This window comes from Symphalangus syndactylus, chromosome X, assembly GCF_028878055.3.
Source record: "Symphalangus syndactylus isolate Jambi chromosome X, NHGRI_mSymSyn1-v2.1_pri, whole genome shotgun sequence".
NCBI classification, from domain to species: Eukaryota; Metazoa; Chordata; class Mammalia; order Primates; family Hylobatidae; genus Symphalangus; species Symphalangus syndactylus.
Window position 1 is genome coordinate 64,328,287 of NC_072447.2, and position 27,691 is coordinate 64,355,977.

The window sequence follows — 27,691 nt, forward strand, 5'->3', positions numbered from 1 at the left end:
ACCCAGTGGTGCAGCAGGGGCACCAGCATTGTAGCCCACACAGTGTTCTAAAACCCAGGGAATGGGCAGTGCAGTGTACCAGGGAGGCTGCCCCTCAAACAAAGGGAGCTGAAGTACTTGCTAACCATAGCCTGAGAGCTGCTTACTTGGGGCTACTGCCACTGCCTGCAAGACTGCCCCCTACAGTGGCAGGGCCACCATGCACCTGCATGTGCCTAGGGACCAGTTTGCCCATGCACTATTTGGGGGGCCTGAGCACAGACCTCCCCTCCCACCATCACCACTGCAGGTACATGAATGTGGGCACCATTGAGAGGCCTTAGTACAGGTTCAACGGACCGGCCACCACCACTGTTGGCACCACCACATGTTGTCCAGCGGCCTGAAGATAGAACGACCCCATTTGCAACCACCAGTGCCCACGCATGCCATTCAGGTACCTGAAGACAAGTCTGCCCTGCCCACCCACATTGCTGCTGCCACCAGCACCCATGCATGTAGTCCCAGTGCCTGGGGATAGGCTCACTTTGCCTACTACTATGGACACACATGCACACCATCTAGAGGCATAAGGGTGAGACCACAACACCCCGCCCCACCACCAGTACCCATGCATGCCTCCTGGGGGCCTGGGAACTGGCTTGTCCAGTCTGCCACCACTGCCACCAGCACCCATATGTGTATGCCACCTGGGGGCATGGTGACTTCCCTGCTCAGCCCGCCACCACTGCTGACATTTACAGGAGCCACTCAGAGGCTTGAGAGTTGGCCCGTCACTGCCACTACCACCACTGATACCACAGACACCACCTGAGGGTCTGAGGATCTGCCCACCTGGCCCACTGCTGCCAATCCTGGCACCTGAGCACACCACTTGGAGGTCTAAAGACTGGCATGTCTGGCCTGCTGCCAACACCACTAGTACCTAAGGACTGGCCTGCCTGGCATGCCCATCCACAGAAAAGCCTCATCATAGCCTCCATTAATAACTGCAGCCAACCCACTGAGTAACTCACAGACACCACTGACACTGATTAGAGCCAAAGAAATCATACAGAAAATACAAACTGTGCCCATTCAGAATCATAGCCAAAGAACCCTATCCAATCAACACTACAAACACATCTATGTGAAAAAGGATTTTCCTATGAAACATAATTCATAAAATTAGAAGAAGTGACTGTTACACCAGGTATCAATGTAAGTACACAAGAAACGTGAAAAAAGAAGGAAATGTGACACCTCCAAAGCAACACAATTATACTCCAGTAACAGATCTTAAAGAAAAAGAAATTAAAAAAAGAAAAAGAAATTTATAAAATGCCTGAAAAGGAATTAAAAATAATAATATTAAAGAAACTCAGTGAAATACAAGAGAACACAGATAAACTTATAAACAACTAACATTGATACTCAAACTAATCCAAAACATGATGAGGAGAGAATTCTTCCTAAATCATTCTACAAGGCCAGCATCACTCTGATATCAAAACTAGACAAGGAAGCAACAACAAAAGAAAACCACAGGTCAATATCCCTGATGAATATAGATGTAAAAATCCTCAACAAAATACTAGCAAAAGAAATCTAATAACACAGTAAAAAGATAATATACTATGATCAAGTGGGATTTATCCCAGTGATGCAAGGATGGCTCAACATATGCAAATCAAGAAATGTGATCTATCACATCAACAAAATGAAAGACAAAACCATATGATCATCTGAATAGATTCAGAAAAAGCATCTGATATAATTCAACATCTCTTCGTGATAAAAACTCTCAACAAATTAGGCATAGAAGGAACATACCTCAACATAATAAAGGCTGTATAGGACAAATCCATAGCAAATATTATACTGAATGAGGAAAAGCTGAAAGCCTTTCCTCTAAAACTGAATCAAGACAAGGATGCTCACTTTCATCATTCTTATTCAACATAGTACTGGAAGTCCTAGCTAGAGCAATCAGGCAAGAGAAAGAAAAGGCTTCCAAGTTGGAAAAGAGAAACTCAAATTGTTTTTCTTTGCAGATGAAATGATTTTATATTTGGAAAAACCTGAAGACTCCACCAAAAAAACTCTTGGAACTGACAAACAAATTCAGTAAAGTTGCAGGATATAAAATTAACATACAAAGTTCAGTAGCATTTCCACACACCAACAATGAACTAGCTCAAAAAGAAATTAAGAAAACAATCCCATTTACAACAGCTAAAGACAAATGCCTAGGAATAAATTTAACCAAGGAAGTGAAGGACCTCAGCAACAAAAACTATAAAACACTGATGAAAGCAACTTGAGGACACAAACAAATGGAAAGATATCCTATACTCATGGATTGCAAGAATTATTATTGCTAAAATGACCATACTACCCAATGTGATTGACAGATTCAATGCAATCTCTATCAAAATACCAATGACATTCTGCAAAGAAATAGAAAGGGAAATACTAAAATTAATATGGAAGCACCAAAGACCATAATAGCCAAAGCAATACTGAACAAAAAGAATAAAGCTGAAGGCATCACTCTACCTGACTTTAAAAATATTATGAAGCTACAGTAATCAAAACAGCACGGTATCAGCATAAAAACAGACACATAGACCAATAGAACAGAATAGAGAACCCAGATATAAATCTATGCATTTACAATCAACTGACTTTCAACAAAGGCACCAAGAACATACATTGGGAAAAGGATACCCTCTTCAATAAATATCACTGGGAAAACTGCATATTCATATAAGAAGAATAAAGCAAGACCCCTATCTAACACTATATGCAAAAATCAACTCCGAATAGATTAAAGACTTAAACATAAGACCAGAAACTATAAAATGACTAGAAGAAAATACAAGGAAACAAGGCCGGGCGCGGTGGCTCATGCTTGTAATCCCAGCACTTTGGGAGGCCGAGGCGGGCGGATCACGAGGTCAGGAGATCAAGACCACGGTGAAACCCCGTCTCTACTAAAAATACAAAAAAATTAGTCGGGCGTGGTGGCGGGCGCCTGTAGTCCCAGCTACTTGGAGAGGCTGAGGCAGGAGAATGGCGTGACCCCGGGAGGCGGAGCTTGCAGCGAGCCGAGATCGCGCCGCTGCACTCCAGCCTGGGCGACAGAGCGAGACTCCGTCTCAAAAAAAAAAAAAAAAAAAAAAAGAAAATACAAGGAAACAATTCTGCACAGTGGTCTAGGCCAAGATTTTATGGGTAAGACTTTAAAAGTATAGGTAACAAAAACAGATAAATGGGACTATAGCAAACTAAAAAGCTTCTGCACAGCAAAATAAATAATTGAGAAATAAAAATTAAATCCCAAGTCCCCCAACTAACTGAAAAGAACCTCTCTCAACCAAGAGCATCCCAGATAAACCTTAAAAACTGTGTTCCTGGCTATGATGGATGAGGGGTTGGATATACCTGACTATGCTCCTTCTTCATTAACTTTTAACTAGAATTCTTTCCTAAGGACTGAGCAGAAACTAGCTCTGGAAAGTGAGAAAAGGATGACTCATTCCTTTATCAACTTTAGCCAATCATCTGAGGCCATGACCAGACTCCCTGTCTTTGCAGTTTCAATATGACAGCTCAGCAGCTTCATAATGCATCTCTTCCTAATAAAAGACCACTGACCAGAGAGTGGTTCTGGCCAGTTTACAGAGGATGTGCAATGAGGGTTTTCATGTCTTCTGTTTTACCATTTGATGTTAGAGGTCCAAAAACTCTACTCTTGGATCATGCTAACACTGCCATTTTTTATACATGTGACTGATGAAGGGGCATGAAGCTCAATTGCACATGTGCATGCATCTCCTTTCATAATTATTCATGACTATTCCTATAACTTATTGAATATGTATACTTAGCCAACCCATTCAGCATAAATTCTTGTCTTATGCTTCCCTCCATCAAAGTGCTTGCTCTCGGCTTCTGGGCAGAGGCTACATATCCCAGCCTGTGGGATGGTCAGCCTGCAGGCTTCATTCCTTTATGAGAAATAAAGTCCTCCTTTCCAAATTTAGGAATCTCATGATTCTTCAATTGACATGACCAACAGAGAGAAGAGACAACCTGTAGATGGGAGAAAATATTTGCAAACTATTCATTCAACAAGGGACTAATAAACAGAATATACAAGGAATTTGAATAACTCAAAAGCAAAAAAAAAAAAAAAACACAACCAAATAATCCCATTAAAAAGTGAGCAAAAGACCTCAAACTGTGAAACTACTATAAGAAAACATTGGGGAAAATCTCCAGGACATTGGTCTGGGCAAAGACTTCTTAAGCAATACCTCACAAGCACAGGCAACCAAAGTAAACATGGACAAATGGGATCACACCAAGTTAAAAAGCTTCTTCACAGGAAAGGATACAATCAACGAAGGGAAGAGACAACTCATAAAATGGGAGAAATATTTGCAGACTAGCCCTCTGACAAAGGATTAATAACCAGAATATATAAGGAGCTCAACAACTCTATAGGAAAATAAATCTAACAATTCAATCAAAAGATGGGCAAAAGATTTGAATAGACATTTATCAAAAATGTCATATAAATGGCAAAGAGGCATATGAAAAGGTGCTCAACATCATTGATCATCAGAGAAATGCAAATCAAAACTGCAATGAGATATAGTCTTACGCCAGTTAAAATGGCTTAGATCCAAAAGTCAAGGAATAACAAATGCTGGCGGCCAGGCATGGTGGCTCACGCCTGTAATCCCAGCACTTTGGGAGGCCAAGGCAGGTGGATCGCCTGAGGTCAGAAGTTCAAGTCCAGCCTGGTGAAACCATATCTCTACTAAAAATACAAAAATTAGCCAGGAATGGTGGGGGGTGCCTGTGATCCCAGCTACTCGGGAGGTTGAGGCAGGAAAATTGCTTGAACCCAGGAGGTGGAGGTTTCAGTGAGCCAACATCACACCACTGCACTCCAGCCTGGGCAACAGAGTGAGACTCCATCTCAAAAAACAAACAAACAAACAAACAAACAAAAACAAATGCCAGCGAGGATGTGGAGAAAAGGGAACCCTCATATGCTGTTGGTGGGAATGTAAATTAGTATAACCACTATGGAGAACAGTTTGGAAAAAAACCAAAATAGGGCTAGCATATAATCCAGCAATCCCACTGCTGGGTATATGCCCAAAAGAAAGGAAACCAGTATACCGAAGAGACATCTATACTCCCTTGTATGTTACAGCACTATTCATAATAGACAAGATATGGAATCAATGTAAGTGTACATCAATGGATGAAAGGATAGAGAAAATGTGGTACCTATACACAATGGAGTACTATTCAACCATAAAAAGAATGAGATCCTATCATTTGCAACATGGATGGAACTGGAGATCATTATGTTAAGTGAAATAAGCCAGGCACAGGAGACAAACATCACATGTTCTCACTTATGTGTGGGATCTAAAAATCAAAACAGTTGAATTCATGGACATAGAGAGTAGAAGGATGGTTACTAGAGTCTGAGAAGTGTAGTGGGGGCTGGCAGGGAGGCAGGGATGGTTAATGGGTACAAATAAATAGAAAGAATTTATAATACTATTTGATACATAACAGGGTGATTGTAGTCAATAGTAACTTAATTGAACATTTTAAAATAACTTTAAAATGTAATTGGAGTGTTTGTAACTCAAAGGATAAATGCTTGAGGGGATGGATACCCCATTCTCCATAATATGCTTATTTCACATTGCATGCCTGCATCAAAACACCTCACATAACCCATAAATATCATAAATATATACATCTACTGTGTACCTACAATTTTTTTTAATTAAAAAAAGTGAGCAAAGAATGTGAATAGACGTTTCTCAAATGATAACATAAAAATGGCCAACAGGTATTTGAAAAAAATGCTCAATATCACTAATCATCACAGAAATACAAATCAAAACCACAATAAGCTATCATCTCACCCCAGTTAGAATAACTATTATCAAAAAGACAAAAAATAGTAAATTCTAGTGAGGATGTGGAGAAAAGGGATCAATTACACATTGTTCGTGGGAATGTAAATTAGTAGAGTCATTATGGAAAACAGTATGGAGGTTTCTCAAAAAACAAAAAGTAAAATCACCATATAATCCAGCAATCCCTCTACTGTGTATTTATCCAAAGGAAAGGAAATCAGTATACCAAAGGGATACCTGCTTCTCCATGTTTATTGTAGCACTATTCTCAATAACAAAAATATGCAATCGACCTAAATGTCTATCAATGGATGAATGGTTAAAGAAAATGAGGTATATATACATAATGGCATACTATTCAGCCATAAAAAAATGAAATCTTGTCATTTGTGGCAACATGGATTTAACTGGAGATCACTGTGGTAATTGAAATAAACCAGGCACAGAAATAAAAATATTGCATGTTCTCTCTCATATGTGGGAGCTACAAAAGTTGACCTCATGGACATAGAGAGTAGAACGGTGGTTGTCAGAGGCTTGGAAAAGGAGGGGATGAAGAGAAATTGGTTAATGGGTACAAACATACAGTTAGATAACAGGAATAAATTCTAATGTTTGATAGCACAGTGGGGTAACTACAGTTAACAATAATTTATTTTATATTTCAAAATAGCTAGAAGAGAGAGTTTAAAATGTTCCCAAGATGAAGAAATGATAAATGTTTGAGGTGATGGATATCCTTAGTACACTGGTTTGATCATTACATATTATATACATGCATCAAAAAATAGCATGTACCCCATAAACATGAACAATTATGTATCGAACAAAGAACTTTTTCTTCACATTCACAACTTGGCTAACCGGCACAAGAGGCCTAATGTGGCATTCTATTTCTGCTTTAGACATGCCTTTCTCACTAAGCTTAATCAAGCTTTCGATTTAAAGTGAGAGATGTGTAGCTCTTTCTTTAATTTGAACACTTAGAGGCCAGTGTATGGTTATTGATTGGCTTAATTTCCATATTGTTGTGTCTCGGGAAATAAGGAGGCTGGAGTCAAGAGAGAGAGACAGGGATATGGCCTGTTGGTGGAGCACGCAGAACTGACAACATTGATTAAGTCTGCCACCTCATGTGGGTGTGGTTCATGGCATCTCAAAACAATTGCAATAGTAACATCAAATATCACTGATCACAGATCATCATTACAAATATAATAATAATGAAAAAGTTTGAAATATTGTGAGAGTTGCCAAAATCTGATACAAGACATGAAGTGAGTATATGCTGTTGAAAAAAGAATTGCATGATAAACCTGCACAACGCAGGGTTGCCAGAAACCTTCAATTTGTAAAAAAAATAAAAAAAAATCTGTGAAGTGTAATAAAGAGCAATAAAGAGAAGCACAATAAAATGAGGCATGCCTGCGTATCCAGTCACCTATTTAACATGTACTTGAAATCACAATAACCAAAATCAAACTCGCTGATGAAATGGGAGAGTTCCTTGACCCCCCCTCACAGGACATGCAACAGGGATGTGACTCATCTGTTCAGTCACTGCCGCTGCTCAAACCCTTTATGGGAGGGGGAGCAGACAGATGCAGGAGCCCAAATGGGCGTGTGCCCTTTTAGCCTTGCTGTCCATGGACGGCTTGAGTGTTAAACACCTCAGTGGACCCTCTGCATTTCTGCAAGGGCAGAGGGTTGGTGTGACAGCTTTCTGTATCCCAAGCTCTTGTCCAGTTTCCTGGAAGAATCGGGTCACATGCGGACTTGAAGGATGAATGCTGGGGTTTTATTGAGTGGTGGAGGTGGCTCTCAGTGAGATGAATGGGGAGCCAGAAGCGGGGATGCAGTGGGAAGACGACCTTCCACTGGAGTTTGGCTGTCCAGTGGCCAAACTCCTCTCTGATGACCACTCTTAGCTGAACTCCTCTTGACGTTCAGACATTCCTCCTCTTCTTTCTCTGCTGCGTTGTTCTGCCATTTGTCTGCTTGTCTCCTTGCCTTCTTGTCAGCTCATCTGCTTCAGGAGCCTGGGGTTCAGGGTTTATATGGATACAGGATAGGGGGGCATGATGGGCCAAAATGCAACTTTTTGGGCACGAAAACAGAAATGCCTGTTCTCACTTAGGGCCATGGGTCTCTGGGCTTGAGGGTGGGGCCTTTGTCAGGGAACTGCCCTCTTCTATCCAGTGTTTCCATCTCCTGTGTGTATCATTATCTCCTTTTGTCTCCAAACATGTACTTCTTCCAGTGCTCGCCAACTCAATAACATGGAACCCCATTCCTCCAGCGCAGCATACCAGAATTTGATCACTCTTGATAACTTGGTCTCCCAAATCCAAAATTGTTTGTATTGTCTAAATGGTTGCTGCATGCTTTGACCCCTGATTAATTCTCCAGCCTTATCTTGTGTTGTGTGCTCATGCCAAACTTGCCTTCTTTCAATTCCTTTGGGACACCCAGGACACCCAAAAGTTTGGCCTCAGAGACTTTACATTGGTGTATCCTCTTCCTGGAATATTCTTCCTCCAAATCTTTACCTGCTAAGTTCCTACTTAACCTTTATATACCAGCTTAAATATTTCTTCTTTGAGTGAATCTTCCTGGACCCATCTGACTAAATTTGGTCTTCCATCCCACCTTCATATCCTGCTGGTTTATTTTCCCAGGGGAGCCCATAATTTCCCTTGATAGCACTTGACAACTGAAATGAGTGACTGAGGTATAAGTCTCAATCACTGTAGTTTATTTTAGGGCGTGTCTGTGAAGAACACGAATCACAGATACATCCGTGGCTGTTTTTCTGAAGAGGTTTTCAGGAGATTTTGTATTTGTATACTTCCTTAAATTGGGGAAGGCATGTAGGAAGAGAGGCAGGTAGGTGTTTGGGTGAATAGTTGCATTCGTGTGAGATACTAGTTAGTGCTCAGTAAATCTACATTTTATATAAGATAAAGCGAATGTCTGGAAAGAAAAAGGGAGTAAAAGATAAATCAATTATGCAGAAGTCTCTAGGTAGGTGGAGGAAGGAGTCTGTTCTGCACCTGGGAGGATAAGCTTGTAATGACATTATCAGTGTTGAATCAAACAGACTTTAGTATTAGGAGCTAGACTTAGATTGTAGACCTAAAGTCACATGTGGCATACCCTTGTTTATGGAAGGCCAACAAATAGCTTAGTTGGGCGGGGCGGGGGGCGGGCAGTCCTTCACAGATATCTGAGACCTTTTACCTTTCTGTGGAGATCTAGCTGATGCATAATATGTTAGGAACAGCTATTCATTTGGAAGAATGACCTTCTCTTTTGCATTGGAAGTTTGGGGGCTCCTGAGGATTTAAAATTTTCCTTTACACACTCTATCACAGTTTTAAGTATTTATTTGTGAGATTGTTTACATAATGTCTGTCTTCACTACTTGACTGTAAATTCCACAAGTATTGCTCTTGTTTATGCCCTCAACACTGAGAACTGACACATAGGAGTCAGTTAATAAATATTTGTTCTGGGAATATATGTATAAATGAGTGAATGAGTACAGTTTTTCTCAAAAAGCGTATATTCCTCTCTTAAAGAGGAAGGGCCTTCTCAGTTTGGGAATCTACTTCAGGGTCTGATGAATAGATATTCTGAAAGATTAAGAGCTATCTTTGATGGCCGGGCGCGGTGGCTCACGCCTGTAATCCCAGAACTTTGGGTAGGCAGAGGCGGGTGGATCACCTGAGGTCAGGAGTTCCAGACCAGGCTGGCCAACAAGGTGAAACCCCGTCTCTACTAAAAATACAAAACTTAGCCAGGTGTGGTGGCATGCGCCTGTAGTCCCAGCTACTCAGGAGGCTGAGGCAGGAGAATCGCTTGAACCTGGGAGACAGAGGTTGCAGTGAGCTGTGATCGTGCCACTGCACTCCAGCCTGGGCAACAGAACAAGATGGTCTCAAAAAAAAAAAAAAAAAAAAAAAAAAAGGCTATCTTTCAGAACTCAGTAAAGTTCTCAACAATGTTCCAAGTTATTTTTACCTTCCAAGTTTGAGCTAAGTATTATACTATGTTGTTCTCTTTTGCCCACAGTCCTCTCCCTAGGTTTTTCACCAGCTTTTCTTTAACCTGAGAAGAGTCAAAAGGAAAAACACAATAAAAATATTCGCTATATTTTCCTGAGAATCTAAAACATTTGAAGTTTGCTTAGAGATTTGGCTGAAGCTTTGGATTGTTTCCAAGTTTGGCAATCAATTTATCTGGGGCTAATTCAGTTTTCACAAGGTTGTTTTTTTTTCCTCAACTTTCAGTTTCAACATGAGAGCTGGAGTTACCCTCCTCGTGGTTCAAATGGAGCAGTTAAACTCAGGGCCCAAGGTGGAAAATCTGACATAAGGAATCTATGCTTCCAAACCTCGTGACACCTGGTGGTTATGTTCCAGATTCTGGCTCCTGGGTCCATGGGATCTGTAAGCTCTGGTCTTTCCAAAAGTCTTGTCATAGTAGTAGGCGAAAGGAACACTTCTTATGGACAGTGAAAGGGAAACACTAACCTGTCTACTTTCTTCCAGACATCAGAAGTGAAAAGTAAGATAGAGGCATTTCTGACCTTGTCTGACTCAGTAGGACAGTGTCAGGATTTGTTTAGAGAGAGAAATTGACCATCCTTAAAAAAAAAAAAAAAAAAAACCCTTATGCTCCCTACTGTCGGTCTCGAGTGCATGGCTTAGTTCCAAGCCCTAGGTCTTTTTCATTTCAACACCAAACTCTACACTGGCTTTTGAGATGAAGACAGGGGTTATAGATCTGCAGAACAGCAGAGTAGCTGCTGAGTGCTTGAAGAGCCCATTCTAAACCTCCCTTTTCTCTGCTCAAGTATCCACAACACCTTCCCTGTACTGAGTTGTTCTGGACCAGGCTCCATTGTTATTCAGCCATGCCCAATCCCTGGGAAGCTGACATAGAGTAGAAAATGGAGTGATAATTATGCAGCCAGTCTCTGTAGGACTTTTAGGGGAAGAACAGTCTTCCTAGGAAGTTAGTTGCCTAGTCATTTGCTTTAGTATAAAATTTTTATATATATTATATATATATAAATGGCTACTGCGACCAGAGGGAGGGAGGCCAGAGGATGGGAATACGGTCAATGTTTTACTGATGACTTGGTTATCCAGCGGTGATCAAAACCTCCAGTGGCTACACCAGCTAATGCTGTCCATGAGAAGGCTGAAAGGATCTTCAGAGATTGTCATGCTTAGTTCTTGCTTGTTTACTTGGCTAAAAAAACAAATACTCCCCTGGTTTCCCTGGGAGTTATTACAGTTTGTAAGCAATGATAACAGTTAAAATTCTGCACTATCATGCTAAGGTTTACAAGGTTCTGTTTCTAGATTTCTATTCCTGGAGACTCTCTACTTGGACACCCCCTCCAGCCTAAAGATCCCAGAAACATCATGAGGAGCTCTCATAGGGACTGTTGGATAGAAGCAACTCTGTTGCCACACTGAAGACCAAATTCTGGAGACCTAGCATGGGAATCCAAGCCTGAGGAGTGCTGCAGAAGATAAGTACAGACTCCTCAAAGGTGTGACAAAAGCCGAGGACTTGGAGTCAAGAGACCTGTGTGCAAATCTGCCTTTCATTATAACTGTTTGATTCAGGTTAAATCAGTTAACTGCTTTGAACTTCAATTCCTCTTTCTGTAAAACAGGGATAAAATTACAGTACCTACTTCACAGTTGTAATTAATGAAGAAACAAATGCACAAAGGATCCAGTATACAGTAGATGATCAGTATCAGTGACTTGTATCAGAACTTCTTTCTTACAACTGCTGTGCCTTACAAATGCTGCCCAGCTCTCCATAAGGGACCCATGGTAGAGATGACACTGCTCTTCAGGTCCTTCTTACAATTTTCAAGGCAATATTTGAAAAATTCTGAACTGATCCTGGAATGGCAACCTTCTTTTCTCCACCTATCAAAACCCTATTCGTAACCGTGGACCCAATTCAAGTGTCAACCTCATTGCACATATTCCTCAAATACTTTTTAGATGTTACCTAGGGACTAAGGGAAGAGTTCCTCAAGGAAGAGATGCTTGAGCTGAGAGATGAAAGCCGAGTGAGAGTATCCTAGGGAAGGGGAGAGGAGATTATATTCTGGGTAGAGGAGACAATATATGTAAAGATCTTCAGGCAAAAGGTAATCTAGTTTGTTGGAAAAACTGAAAGAAAACCAGGACAGTGAGGCTAAAGCACAGGGAAGGCCAAAAGCTTTATAAATAGAGTAGTTGTGCATGGCTGTGCAGTTGGAGCACAACACAAACGTACCCTGTCAAAGGGGCATGTGAGGACGGAAACCCAGCCTGTGTTCTCCTTGCTAAACCATGCATTTATTGGGCTCTATCTACCCAGAAGGAATGCCTTTTTCTACTTTGTCCACCCTTGTTTTAATTTTCAGAAAGATAAACAAAAGTTAGCAGCATCTCTTACGAGGCCATGCATGTTCTGGCTCCTACCTATCACACCATTCTTACCTGGAACTCTTACCCCCATTCTCTTCTTTGTGCTCCATCCACACAGGTCTTCTGCATCCTCAGGACTTTGCATTTGTTTTGCTTGTTATATTGGGTTTCACTATCATCTACCCAGTACAATGCTTGGCATACTATTGAGGCTTGATAATTGTGTCTTAGCGTTGAGTCCGTGACCTGAGGCTGATTTGGCTCCATCCGAGTCTGGACCTGAACCAACCGCAATTGGGTTAGACCTGCTCTGATCTTCAGGCTAGTGAGGCTGGTACAATGCCCATTTCTAAGTGCTGGGAGCAGTGAATCTTCTTACCTAGGCATGGCAAAGGAGGCACTTTTTGTCTTGGGGCTGCTAAAATCTTTAGAGATTGAGAGAGTCACAAGGGCTTCTTAATACAGGCAATATTAATTTTTTTTCTACATGGGATTGAAAGAATTGAGGAATGTGGTTGTTTCAGACTTTCCTACACTTCAAAACTCAGAAGAGCTTTCTCTAAGGATACATTACAACATATTCAACAAGAGTCTGCCCATCAGCCTAGATTTCTGAAAGAATGATAAGCTCCTACTGCAACCATTTGTTCAACAAATATTTATTGAGCACCTACAATAATTAATAAAATAGGCATGATCTTTGACTTCACAGAACTTAGATTTTCGTGCCATGTTCAGAAATCTCTGTGGGATTATTTTACGGGGGAAATGTGTTTTCTTAAGGTGCCAAATGCTCATTGGCAGCTTATATAGCAACTAATAGGGCACAAGAAGAGTCAGCCTTCCCGGGGTCCAAATCCTAGTGGATTCTACCATTTGAGAGCTGTGCTACTACCTTGGGCAGGTTACCTTTTCTTATTTTCAATTTTCTCACCTGTAAATGAAAATAATAATTCTTTAACCTCATAGAGTTGATATAAAGATTAAACAAAGTATAATATGTAAAAGAATGTAGCCTAGTGCCAAATCAATAAATACTTTTATATAATACAACATACCCTTTTGTTTTATGGAAAATGAAAATTATTTTTAAGATAAAATTTATCTAGGAAATAGGTCCATTTCTCAGGAACTCAGAATAGTAATCAGAGGAAATGCCATGGCTATGGGAAATGTTTCCTATCTATTATGTCCTGATCCGGGTTGTTATTTTCTTGAGATAGAAACCTTTACCTCGGTGTCTGCCAACCAACCCCAGTGCCTAGCATAGTGCCTGGGAGCACTGCAGATAGAGGACTTGTCCTGTTAATTTCTGTACTCTTACGGACTGGTATAGTATCTAGAACAAAGTATGCATATTATTCGGTTGGTGCAAAAGTAAGTGCAGTTTTTGCCACTACTTTCAATGGCAAAACTTAATAGCTATATAAGCTTACTTTTGTGCCAACTTAATGGCTGTATAAACTTATTTCATTCTCACAACAACCCTCTAAAATGATGCTATTATTATCCTTATTATCAGATGAGGAAGCTAAGACACAGACAGATTAAGTCAATTGCCCTAAATTACCAAGCTAAGAGTGATAGAGCTGGAATTTAAACCAAGCAGCCTAGCTCTTAGCCTGCATGGTACACCCAACACAATCAGATAGGAAGTGATTACTAGATATTTGTTGAAGAAATGCAATTGCAAGAAAATGTAAATTATGATCTCTTAAAGGAAGAAGTCTATTATACATGTGTGCTTAATACAATAGCCATATTCTGAAAAGTTAGATAAAAATCAATTCTTTGTAAATTTCATGCATTTCACTAGTGTGCCCAGCACATTGTAGTTTGAAAAAATAACCCATACTGAGCTTTAAGGGTTCCTGCTATTCAGAGTAAATTGCGGTGATCCATTTTGTTGTGTCCTTTTGTCAAGTCAGTAATCACCTCCTAAACTGTCTGATTTATAATTAGTTTTTTTTTCACATACTGGCTTTTTCTAAAGCAGGAAGGGCTGGTATATATCCTTTTGTAGATCTTGTTCCGATCACCTATTAAACGGCCCCTCCCTACCCCCCGTCAACTGGAAGGCTAGAGAGACAGCTGGTGCCCTCTTCTGGGGGTTTAGGGCTGTTGCATACATTGGGCCCACCACGGGGCATTTCCAGAAAACAATTATGTCAACTACTTTTCAAGTCTGATGATAAGAATAGGTTTGGATTTTTATTCTTTCTTTGAAATAAGAAATTATATCTTTCCGAAAATAAGAAAGTTGACTGTAGTGTCCAGAACAAAGTATGCATATTACATGCATAAGCTTATTTCATTCTCACAACAACCCTCTAAAATGGTGCTATTAATATCCATTTTAGAAAATGAATAGATAGGAGACTCAGCCAGGCGAGTCTCCTGAAGCCCTGTTGGGTAGAGGGATGGAATTCCACTGTGGTGCTGAGAAGACGCTTCCTTCAGTCAGATATATTTTATGTATTTATTTATTTATTCATTTATTTATTTTGAGACAGAGTCTCACTCTGTCGCCCAGGCTGGAGGGAGGTGGCTCGAACTCAGCTCACTGCAACCTCCGCCTCCCAGGTTCAAGCAATTCTCCTGCCTCAGCCTCCCGAGTAGCTGAGATTACAGGCATGTACCATCATGCCCGGCTAATGTTTTGTATTTTTAGTAGAGACAGGGTTTCACCATGTTGCCCAGGCTAGTCTCAAACTCCTGGCCTCAAGTGATCCACCTGCCACGGCCTCCCAAAGTGTTGGGATTACAGGCCTGAGCCACCGCACTCGGCCTCAGTCAGATGTATTTTATGTATACTTTAAAATCGCACGCTATTAATGATAAAATTGAGCGCTTGAGGATTATCTACGTGCTAGATACTTTAGATACGTTATCTCATTTAACAGAAGTGCAAACAATATCCCCAATTTACAGTTAAGAAAACTGAGAAGCAGAGAGGTTAAGCATTGGCCAAAAAATAACAGAACCAGGAATTTAAACCCAAATCATGCTCTTTCCAGTGTAATATGTTTTCTCTTTCTACTTCTTATGATCCTGTATCAAAATCCCACTACTAGAAGAGATGGCAAGGAAATGTCCTTGACATATGTAAACCCAAGCCAACATCACTGAAACATCAAAGAGAACCACGCCCCAAACCTCTATATGGACCTCTTGCTGGTTGTTCTGACATCTTGGTTTTTTTTGTTTGTTTTTATGTAGTTGTGTTGAATTCTTTTTTAATATAGTTGTTTTGAATAGAAAGATAGGAAGTGGGCCGGGCGCGGTGGCTCACGTCTATAATCCCAGCACTTTGGGAGGCCGAGGCAGACGGATCACCTGAGGTCGGGAGGTCGAGATCAACCTGACCAACATGGAGAAACCCCGTCTCTACTAAAAATACAAAATTAGCCGGGCGTGGTGGCACGTGCCTGTAATCCCAGCTACTCGGAAGGCTGAGGCAGGACAATCGCTTGAACCAGGGAGCCGGAGGTTGCAGTGAGACGAGATCGCGCCATTGCACTCCAGCCTGGGCAACAAGAGCGAAACTCCGTCTCAAATAAAATAAATAAATAAATAAATATAGATAGGAAGTGGTGTTCGCTCTCCAACACCACTGCCGCCTCTCGCTTGCCGAGCTCCAGCCGAAGCAGAAGGGGGATAACTAAGGAGGTCTCTATACCATGGCTCGTACAAAGCGGACTGCCCGCAAATCTACCGGTGGTGTAGCACCAAGGAAGCAACTGTCTACAAAAGCCACTCGTAAGAGTGCGCCCTCTACTGGAGGGGTGAAGAAACCTCATCGTTACCGACCTGGTACTGTGGCACTCCGTGAAATTAGACATTATCAGAAGTCCACTGAACTTCTGATTCGCAAACTTCCCTTCCAGCGTCTGGTGCGAGAAATTGCTCAGGACTTTAAAACAGATCTGCGCTTCCAGAGCACAGCTATCGGTACTTGTAGGAGGCAAGTGAGGCCTATCTAGTTGGCCTTTTTGAAGACACCAACCTGTGTGCTATCCATGCCACACGTGTAACAATTATGCCAAAAGACATCCAGCTAGCACGCCACATACGTGGAGAACGTGTTTCAGAATACACTATGATGTGAAACATTGCATTCTCAAAAAAAAAAAATTATCTTCTTCCTGTTATTGGTAGTTCTGAACGTTAGATATTTTTTTTCCATGGGGTCAAAATCTACCTAACTATATGATTGTGAGTGGAAAAATAGGAGACAGAAATCAGGTATTGACAGTTTTTCCATTTTCATTTGTGTTTGAATTTTTAATATAAATGTGGAGACATAAAGCATTAATGCAAGTTAAAATGTTTCAGTGAACAAGTTTCAGCCGTTCAACTTTATAATAATTATAAATAAACCTGTTAAATTTTTCTGGACAATGCCAGCATTTGGATTTTTTTTAAACAAGTTAATTTCTTATCGACGGCAACTAAATGGTGTTTGTAGCATTTTTTATCACACAGTAGATTCCATCCATTCACTATACTTTTCTAACTGAGTTGTCCTACATGCAAGCACATGTTTTGAATGTTGTCTGTCTTCTGTGCTTTTCCTGTAAGTTAGCTATTAAAATACATTAAACTATAAAAAAAGAAAGATAGGAAGTTTAAACTGGTAACAGACAGAGGTTAAAGAACAAAGAAAATGCTGGGAAGCAGGGAAGGGGTTAGGAAAGGAGGGAGTTGTGTGGAAATAGAGTACAGCGTCTTCTTGGCTGCCGCTCTACAACTCCTGAGCCTAGAAGTGGCATATCAGGTTGAGCCCCAGCTTTCTGGGGAATTCAGCTTGCATCAAATGTAATAATAACTAACCTACATCTAGTACTTACTTTGTGCCAGGCACTCTTTTAAGTGCTTTACATCTATTAACTCATTTAATCCTCAAAAAAATCCTATTTTACACGTTAGAACATTGTAGCAGAGAGAGGCTATGATTTTCATTTTACAGATGAGGAAACTGAGGCACAGAGAAGTTGAGTAGTTTATCCAAGGTCAAGCTAACAAGCGGTGGAGTTGGAGTTTAAATTTAGGATTCTGCCTCCAGAGCTGTGTTCTCACCCGCCATGATATGGAGTTAACCCTTGAACAACAAGAGTTTGAACTGCAGATATTTTTCCATAAATATATTAGAACATTTTTGGAGATTTTCAACAATTGGTAAAAATTGCAGATGAACTGTGTAGCCTAGAAATATCAAAAAACTTAAGAAAAAGTTACATATGTTATGAATGTATAAATATATGTATAGACCAGTCTATTTTATTATTTTCTACCATAAAATACACACAAATCTGTTATAAAAAGTTAAAATGTATCAAAATTTACACATCCACAGACCATACATGGTGCCATTCACAGTCAAGGGAAATATAAACAAATGTAAAGATTCAGTATCAAATCATAACTGCATGAAATTATGTACCCACCTCGTCTTGCCATGGTGGTGAGCTCAAGTGTTGAGAGTATTGGCTTAAAATGCCACCATGTGATGCTAATCATCTCCCCTTGAGTGGTCCTCTTTAACAATAAATTGCATATGGAGATAAAAAGTGATCTCTCTTGAGGCTGCAGTGAGCCGTGAGCATGCCACTGCATTCCAGCTTGGGCAAAAGAGTGAGATTCTGGCTCAAAAAAGAAAAAAAGCCACCTCTGGTAGTTCTCCTGTACGTTTCACCGTGTACGTTTCATCGTGTTTAGTGCAATACTGTAAACCATGAATAACACCATGGGACTCACATGAAGTGCCACTACTGCTTCCAGAAGTGCTCGTAAAAAGCAAAGTCATGACATTCCAACAAAAAGTTGAATTGGTTAATATGTATCATAGATTGAGATCTGCAGCTGTGGTTACCTGCCATTTCAGACAGACGATGTAAAACTTAGAGTACTGATAAATACAGTACAATACTGTAAATGTATTTTATGCTTTTAAATCATTTTTTTGAGACAGGGCCCTACGCTGTCACCCAGGCTGGCTGGAGTTCAGTGATGCCATTACGGTTCAAGCAATTCTCCCACCTCAGCCTTCTGAGTAGCTAGGACCACAGGTACATGCACCATCCTGGCTAATTTTTGTATTTTTCATAAAGACGTTGTTTCAGCATGTTGCCTAGGCTGGTCTCGAATTCCTGGGCTCAAGCAATCCTCCCACCTCAGCCTTCTGAGTAGCTAGGACCACAGGTGCATGCACCATCCTGGCTAATTTTTGTATTTTTCATAAAGACGTTTCAGCATGTTGCCCAGGCTGATCTCGAACTCCTGGGCTCAAGCAATCCTCCCTCCTTGGCCTCCCAAAGTGCTGGGATTACAGGTGTGAGCCGCTGCCCCTGGCCTTAAAATCATTTTCTTTTCTGTGGCTTACTTCATTGTAGGAATACAGTATATAAAACATACGACATACAAAATATGTTAATTGATTGTTATCCATAAGACTTCTAGCCAACAGTGGGCTATTAGTATAGTCATCCCTCCTCTCTGTAGACACGAGAGATTGATTCCAGGACCTCCTGCAGATACCAAAGTCTGCACATATTCAAGTCACGTGCAGTCTATTTTTCAAAACCCACACATACAAAAAGTCAGTCCTCCATGTAAGTGGGTTTTGCATCCTGAGAATACTGTATTTTTGATCCATGTTTGGTGGAAAAAAACATACGTGTTTAAGTGGGCTCGTGAAGTTCAAACCCATGTTGTTCAAGGTTGAAGTGTAGTTAAGTTTTTGGGGAGTCAAGTTATACCAAACTCTGACTGCATGGGAGATGGGGGGGATTAGCACCCCTAACCCCCATATTGTTCAAGGGTCAACTGTATTGCCTCTTCCAATATGTTGTAAGAATAAGTATTGTTTCAGAAAAGATTTACTTCAAGGTATATATGGGTGTGTGCTTGTGTTTGTAATGGGTAGCAATGTAAAATGTATTCATTTTTGTAAGTCACAGACAAAAGTATCTAAAAGCGCTACTGCTTTAGCAATAGCATTGCTGAATTGTATATCTTCAGCCTTAACAGAGATAATGCCAGATTGCTCTCCAAAATTATTATACCAAATCACACTCTCAACAGCAGTGTGAGATGTTCCATATCTCTCTATATAGGTATTCTATATATTATACCTATGTTCCATATTCTCACCTGAACTTAATAGTGCCAGACTTTTAATGTGCTATCAATTCATTTAATGTGCTATCAATACTGGGTGTTGAATAGTATCTTAATGTTGTTTTCAGTTGCGTTTTTCTGATTTCCAGTACATCTTTTCATACATTTGACCATCTAAATTTTGCCTATTGTAAATCATCTGTTTATATCCCTTACTTGTATATTATACAATACAACCCTTACAACAGCTGTCTGAAGGAGCCAGCAGTATAGATGAAGAAACTAAGTCTGGGAGAAACGTTGCTTAAAGTAACCCAGCTAATGAGTTTTTGAGCTGAAATTTGAGTCCAGACGTAGAGGACCCCTAAGCCTATGCCTTTTGTTTTACACTATATGCCAGGGCCCAAGGTCATGTTAGAAAAAAAAAGAGGAAGAAAACAAATAAATTTGAACATGTAACCCTATGTCTTGCGTCTAATTAGGCTTTGTGCAATTAACATAGATTATTTCCTTGCATCCTCACAACCTGTGAGGTAAAACGTGTTATCTCCATTCTACAGATGAGAAAACTAAGGTGTAGAGAAGTGAATAAATTTGCCTTGGAAGGGTTAAATTACAGCTAGAAATTTGCCTTGGAAAGGTTAAATTACAGCTAGGGACAGAATTGCAACTCAAACACAGATCTGCCTGATTACCAAGTCCATGCCTGTTCCACAATAATGTCTGTCCATAGATATTCCTGGTGTAAGGTAAAGGCCTGCCACAAATCAAGCCTGACTCATCATCTCCTAGAGCCAGGTCTTGACCTGCTTCCCCAGTTTCTCTCCAGATCCCCATATGTTTCTACTTCGGTACGGCCAGGACTATACCTACTATCTTTCTGCAGAATAATGGTCTGAGGCAGTCTTAAAACAGGCCGAGCCCTGCTGCTTCACATTAACCATCTGGGCTAGGTTAGCTCCCATAGATTACTCTTCCACTTCCTCAGGCTTCTCTAATGAAGCCCAATAAGGATCTCAACACCTTCCAGGGTAAACCAGAAAATTATAAGTCAGAGTCCTTAAACGTGGCTGCACATTAAAATCACTTGTGAACTTAAAAAAATCCTGATGCACTAGTTACAACCCAGGCCCATTACATCAGAATGGTCACCCAGGCATTCAGAATAGTTAAAGCTTCCCAGATGATTCCAATCTACAGCCAAGATTGAGAACCACTGTTACGGCATCTTCTTCAAGCTCCAGCAGCCATACGCAGTAGTTTCCACATCTTAGATTTTCATAGGAACTTCTTGGAGCACTTGTAAAGACCCAGCTTTCTGGACGCCACCCCAGAGAATCCTGGTTCAGACCCAAGAGTCTACATTCTTAATAATCACCCCAGATAGTTTCAGTGCAGATTATTAGCAGACAATATTTTGAGAAATGCTGCATTAGAGGCATGGAAGTAGGATGGGAACAGGAGGCCTCTGGCCCTTTAAGGATGGATTAAGGGACTACTTTTAAGGGTGTAGGGGCAAGTAGGATCAGGCTGCTTTTTTTCATTCTAGTGGATAAGTTAAGGAAGTGGGTCCTGAAATGGACCTCTTCTTTTAAGTTACCTGAGCCTCTCAATAGGTACTATCTTGTTCTCAGCCCGGGAGAGCGGGAGGGGCATGCTGCCTTGTCCCACCTTCTGTTTCTGTTTCTTTTGATGCAAAGAGGCCGACTTATGAGGCAACTTTGGCCCAGGAGATCCTCTTAGAGAAAGCAACATAGGGCCTGCCTGCCTTTCTTTTTCTTGCCCCATCCTTGGTTGTGGAACCAGGATGCAGTTATCTGCATGAAAGGAAACGGTCAGAGTGACGTCCCTTGAGCTTGTTTTGGGGCCTGTTGTTGAACACTAAGCCTTTCAAGATGGTCCTCCTCAGTATTCTTAGAATTCTTTTTCTTTGTGAACTGGTGCTTTTCAGGGAACACAGGGCCCAAATGGCAGAAGGAGGGCAGTCCTCTATTGCCCTCCTGGCTGAGGCCCCTACCTTGCCCCTAATTGAGGAGCTGCTAGAAGAATCCCCTGGCGAACAGCCAAGGAAGCCCCGGCTCCTAGGGCATTCACTGCGGTACATGCTGGAGTTGTATCGGCGTTCAGCTGACTCTCATGGGCACCCTAGAGAGAATCGCACCATTGGGGCTACCATGGTGAGGCTGGTGAAGCCCTTGACCAATGTGGCAAGGCCTCGCAGAGGTGAGTTGTTATGCCCCCATACTGCCCTGGAAGGGAGAGAAGTGGAGAGGAGTGTAGAGAAAAGGGAATTGGTGGGTTTACTGTCAGGCTTTGTTGCCTTGTGGGCAGGTTGTTTCTTTAGGCTTGGTTTTCAAAAGATGGCAAACTTGGGAGAAGCCAGCGCCAAGCCTACTTGCCTTTAGGGCATCAACTTAAGAACAGATTGCCTTGGTGCCTACTGAGAAATCTTTCCCAGGCCCCAGGACAACTGAGTGATATGCCATCACCTATCTTTCACAGAAACTTTTATTGCTTGTGATAGTTCTGAAAACTGTAATTGAGACGTATCCAGCTATATTCTTGTGGAGGGCTATTTAAGTGGCGTTTTGCTCTTAGAGTACAGGTTGCTGATTTGGGGAAACTTATAAGGCCTCAGAAAGGACATAAATAAGCTAACATCTGAGGGTCTGTATACCTTACTCTGTAAACATCTGCTACTGTATTTAATTCTTAATGAAAGCTACTATCTTAGCTGTCTTGATGCAATTAGCCTAATTTTAAAACTAAGGCATGGAGAGGTTAAGTAACTTGCAAATGGTACACAGATAGTGGGTCGCAGAGATGGGATTTCAGCTCAAGTCTGTCTGATTCTAAAGTCTGTCGGTAACTTCTTAAGTCTTTAAATGCAGTATTCCAATATCCTTGTACCCCCAACAGTTTTTCTACTTGGGCCATATTGCTACTTTGGGATTCTGGTACTAAGTGTATTTTGGAAACTTTTTTTGTCCCCATCATGCTTGATTTTGCTTTTAACATTTGCATCAGACATTGTTCCAGGACAACAGTGGGCTATTGAAGTGTAGGTCTCTCTAGGGAATGCAGGCAGTCATCAACTTCAAGGAATTCTTGGGAACCTAGTAAAATCAATCTGTGGCCTTCACTAGTCTGAGATGAAAAGAGACAGGACTTAACCCCCTCCCCAAGCAAAACAATAAATATTCTCGTACCTAACCCTTACTGTGAGATTACTGTGTGCCAGGCATTGCACAAAATGTTTTATAAACATTATCTTAATTCTCACAACTACCAGATTAGATAGGTAGTATTAACATGCCTACTTGATAGGTGAAGAAACTGAGGATCAGAGTCACTTACCCATGTCATACAACTAGTAATTGCTAGAGCCAGGTATCAAACCCAGGCTCTCAGGCCCAAAGCGTGTGTGTTAATCATCTTGCTGTTCTGACTCCCCACTGGATTTTAATTGAGTGCCAGGCAGTGTGTTTGGGTTGGGTATATAGAGGCAAATACTTTCCCGACCTCTAGAAGTTCCCAGTATAGTGGAATGGATAGATAATTACATAATAATGTTACGGTATGCCAAGTGCTTTGGAAAGGATAAACAGTAGGGTTCCCAGGACCTATGAGAAGAAATGGCTCATTGCTTGAAGTTAAGAGACTGTTGGAAGGCCTCATGGAGGAGGTAGTACTTGAAATTGACCTTGCAGAAGGAGCAAAGAGGTCATGCATTGAGGCAGATAAGTGCATTCTGATTTAGGAAAGTGAAAATGGTGTGGGTAGAGATTCATTGAACAAATATTCATCTGGCAACTACTGAGTACTAGGCATACAGATGTGATCAAGATAGGTAAAACCCCTACTCTCATGGAACATATGTTCTCATAGGGGAGACAAATAAGCACACACAGTTAAATTGTGAATTGTGGTATGTGCTATCAAAGGATTAAGTAGGTTGCTAAGATAGAGAATGGCAACGAAACCTTCCCTTTCCATGGAGTTGTCAGGGAATGTATCTTTGAAGAAGTACCATTTGAGCTCAGGTCTATAAGATAAACTAGGCATGAGAAGAGTAGGGAGAAGCCTGATTTAGGCAGAGGAACAACAGGTGCAAATGCCTAGAGGGTGAAAACAAGTTTGTTCCCATTGAAGAACAGAGGAAAATCAGTATGGCTGGATCCTCATGAGCATTGGGATATGAGGCTAATGAGAAGCAGGGACTTGTAGGCTGTGATAAGGGATCTGGATCCTAAGCGCAGCAGAAAGTTGCAAAAAATCAAGCACTTTGGGAGGCCAATATGGGAAGATCACTTGAGCCCAGGAGACTGAGACCAGCCTGGGCAACATAGGGAGACATGTCTCTACAAAAAATAAAAATACATTAGCTGAGTGTAGTGGTGCACACCTGTGGTCCCAGCTACTCAGGAGGCTGAGACCAGAGGATCATTTGAGCCTGGGAGGTTGAGACCAGAGGATCATTTGAGCCTGGGAGGTTGAGATTGCAGTGAGGCATGATTGTGCCACTGCACTCCAGCCTGGGTGACAGTGAGGCCCTGTCTCAAGGAAAAAAAAAAAAAACCCACAAATTAAGAAAAAATTAGGCTTGTACAGATGATGTGAGGCTGGAAAGGAGGATGCCTAGAATTAGGCATGTATCCTGGTCTCACTGTGGAATATACTGGTATCTAGGGACTCTGGAAAGGATCCAGAGACAGATGACAGGTTCAATCACACAGGATGTGTGATTCAGCCCTTTGCCTGAAAAGCTTTGACCAGACCCTTCCTGGCTCTGATTCTTAGCAACCCCATCCTGCTTCAGGAAACATGTGATGTCAAGGTCTCAAAGAAAAGGGCAGTTTCTCCCCAGACAGCCTGCTAGAGGTTTGGGTTGAGTTCCTTTATAGCCAGGGTGGAGCAGGTTTAAGGGTGGGCCTCTAAGAAAGATTACTGTAAGATGGGAGTGTGGAATAACTTGAGAAAGCAAATACAAGCCTGGCTTGGATTTGTGTGAATAATGTCTAGTGCCCCAAGCCCAAGGGTATATTAAGCATGAGTTGGAATTTGACCTTTTATTTATTTTTTTGAGACGGAGTTTCGCTCTTATCATCCAGGCTGGAGTGCAGTGGCGTGAACTCAGCTCACTGCAACCTCCGCCTCCTGGGTGCACACCATTCTCCTGCCTCAGCCTCCCAAATAGCTGGGATTATAGGTGCTCGCCACCACACCTGGCTAATTTTTTGTATTTTTAGTAGAGACAGGGTGTCGCCATGTTGGCCAGGCTGGTCTCAAACTCCTGACCTCAGGTGATCCACTTGCCTCCGCCTCCCAAAGTGCTGGGATTAGAGGCGTGAGCCACCACGCCCAGCCGGAATTTGAACTTTTAAAGATATTCTGGGGCTGGGTGCAGTGGCTCAAAGGGCTGCTAATCCCAGCACTTTGGGAGGCCAAAGGGGGCAGATCGCTTGAACCCAGGAGTTCGAGACCAGCCCGGCAACATGGCAAAACCCTGTCTCTACAAAAAACAAAACAGAAAAAGCTGGGCATGGTGGCACGTACCTGTAGTCTTTGCTATCCATGGGGGCTGAGGTGAGAGGATCTCTTGAGCCTGGGAAGTCAAGGCTGTAGCGAGCCATGATTGTGCCACTGTACTCCAGCCTGGGTGACAGAGGAAGACTCTGGAAAAAATAATTCTGGAACATCAAGATGTAAAAGAACTTCCATGTTAAAAATGCCACATCTAATGAAGAATTCCAGGCTTGTGGATTCAGTGGAGAAGGACTAGGTGAACAATATACAAATTAACATGGAATTATTTACTGATAAGATGTCTGAAGATGAGAGGTGGCTTTTTCCTGAGGTGCCAGGCTTTTGTAATCTTTGCTCTTGACCTTCGCCGGGAGGGGGTGCAGAAGTTTGGAGCACCATGGATGTAACCTTTCAATCCTTTGGACGTTGAGTGTCAGCACTACAGTTTGGATTAAAGCTCTTATTCATGAAGCAGCATCCAGCTTTTAGTAGACTTCTCAGCAAACAAAGTATTTATGTGATCAAGACGGTGTTCAAAATAGTATTTAGAGGAATAGTGGTAAAATGAATGAGGTAAATGGAGAACAATTTCCAGCAAGGAACGGTAAAGAGAGAGATTAAGGGCCAAAGGAGGAAAAGATGCTTAAGAAGCAATTCTTGAAGTAGATGGAAGGCAGAAGTGGTAAGATAGCTGTCTGTACTAGAGGATGATAGACAAAATTATTTTGTAGTGCCTTGGTCCTGAGTTTGAAATTATAGCAGGCCATAGCACCCAATACTGAATTGTCGTCCCAAAGCTGCATCTGTAGTGATATGACATGAGACTCTTTCTTAATCCATGTATGTTTCAACAATTCTAAATGGACACATTTAATAGTCAACTAATAATAATATTGATCTTCTCCCCTACATACAGTATGCACACAAGATAATTCTATATTTGAGTTTTTTCTCCCGAGCCCAGTACTGTAAGTAATCTAACAGTGAGACAGTTTCTCTTAAGAAAAACAGACTTGGGTTCAAATCTTAACTCTACCACATACCAGCTGTGTGTCCTTTGTCATAGCTTCTCTGAGCCTCAATTTCCTTATCTGCAAAATGGGGATAATAACTATCTCATAAGACTATTGAGAATTAAAGAGCTAATACATGTAAAGCATCTAGTGTATTAGTAAGTGCTCAATAAATGATAGTATCATTATCTTGAGTTAATTTTAGGGCTGATTATAGCTATCAGTCTATATCAAGCCAGTTTGTGAGGAAGATTCAGGTTAGGAGGTAAGAAGCTAAACCTCTGCTCTTGTTCCCTCTTACTTCTGCAGGTACCTGGCATATACAGATCCTGGGCTTTCCTCTCAGACCAAACCGAGGACTATACCAACTAGTTAGAGCCACTGTGGTTTACCGCCATCATCTCCAACTAACTCGCTTCAATCTCTCCTGCCATGTGGAGCCCTGGGTGCAGAAAAGCCCGACCAACCACTTCCCTTCCTCAGAAGGAGATTCCTCAAAACCTTCCCTGATGTCTAATGCTTGGAAAGAGATGGATATCACACAACTTGTTCAGCAAAGGTTCTGGAATAACAAGGGACACAGGATCCTACGACTCCGTTTTATGTGTCAGCAGCAAAAAGATAGTGGCGGTCTTGAGCTCTGGCATGGCACTTCATCCTTGGACACTGCCTTCTTGTTACTCTATTTTAATGATACTCATAAAAGCATTCAGAAGGCTAAATTTCTTCCCAGGGGCATGGAGGAGTTCATGGAAAGGGAATCTCTTCTCCGGAGAACCCGACAAGCAGATGGTATCTCAGCTGAGGTTACTGCCTCTTCCTCAAAACACAGTGGGCCTGAAAATAACCAGTGTTCCCTCCACCCTTTCCAAGTCAGCTTCCGCCAGCTGGGTTGGGATCACTGGATCATTGCTCCCCCTTTCTACACCCCAAACTACTGTAAAGGAACTTGTCTCCGAGTACTACGCGATGGTCTCAATTCCCCCAATCACGCCATTATTCAGAACCTTATCAATCAGTTGGTGGACCAGAGTGTCCCCCGGCCCTCCTGTGTCCCGTATAAGTATGTTCCAATTAGTGTCCTTATGATTGAGGCAAATGGGAGTATTTTGTACAAGGAGTATGAGGGTATGGTTGCTGAGTCTTGTACATGCAGGTGACAGCAACAGTACAGCTAGATCAGGTTTCCCAGGAAACTGGAGGAGAGTTTAAAATATCAGTGTTAAAGCTGCAAGTAGTCCTGTACCAATCTGTAGGTTGTATTTCTTGCCTTAAGTGTTACTTAAGTCTCTTCCCCCACTTGTGAGCTAGTCAGTTTATAGAAACAGTTCTGATACCAGTCCCCTAGCATGAATCAGTACAGTCTGACCACTAATCAGAGCCCTTAATGCTTGGGTAAAATGTCCTCTATTTTACTTTCCTTGGGGCTTTGTCAAAAGTCAGCAGTCAGTAGTGGTAGAACTTCAGAAATTTTCCAACTTTTCCCAGCCTGGGAAAGGTGGGTTTTTCCTAGTGTCCATATTCTGAAGCTCTAGAAGATTTGGGGTGGTGAAAATAGCTTGGGATTTTATACTCTCTTCTTGCCTCCTATGTCCTGGAAACTACTAGTAGCTAATCAGAAAAATTGCCTGCTTCTGTGTTAGTATTA

General features: G+C 41.6%; 2 protein-coding genes across 2 annotated transcripts; both read left to right on the forward strand.

The window, feature by feature from the left end:
• Window positions 1-16,065: 16,065 nt before the first annotated feature.
• Window positions 16,066-16,493, forward strand: LOC129475307 (histone H3.3A-like). The gene is made up of 2 exons (XM_055267427.1): window positions 16,066-16,336; window positions 16,384-16,493. Exons 1-2 carry the CDS (start codon window positions 16,066-16,068, stop codon window positions 16,491-16,493), a joined length of 381 nt encoding a protein of 126 aa, XP_055123402.1.
• Window positions 16,494-21,350: 4,857 nt separating this feature from the next.
• BMP15 (bone morphogenetic protein 15) lies at window positions 21,351-27,237 on the forward strand. The gene is made up of 2 exons (XM_055268496.1): window positions 21,351-21,727; window positions 26,353-27,237. Exons 1-2 carry the CDS (start codon window positions 21,400-21,402, stop codon window positions 27,201-27,203), a joined length of 1,179 nt encoding a protein of 392 aa, XP_055124471.1. The 5' UTR covers window positions 21,351-21,399; the 3' UTR covers window positions 27,204-27,237.
• Window positions 27,238-27,691: the final 454 nt, after the last annotated feature.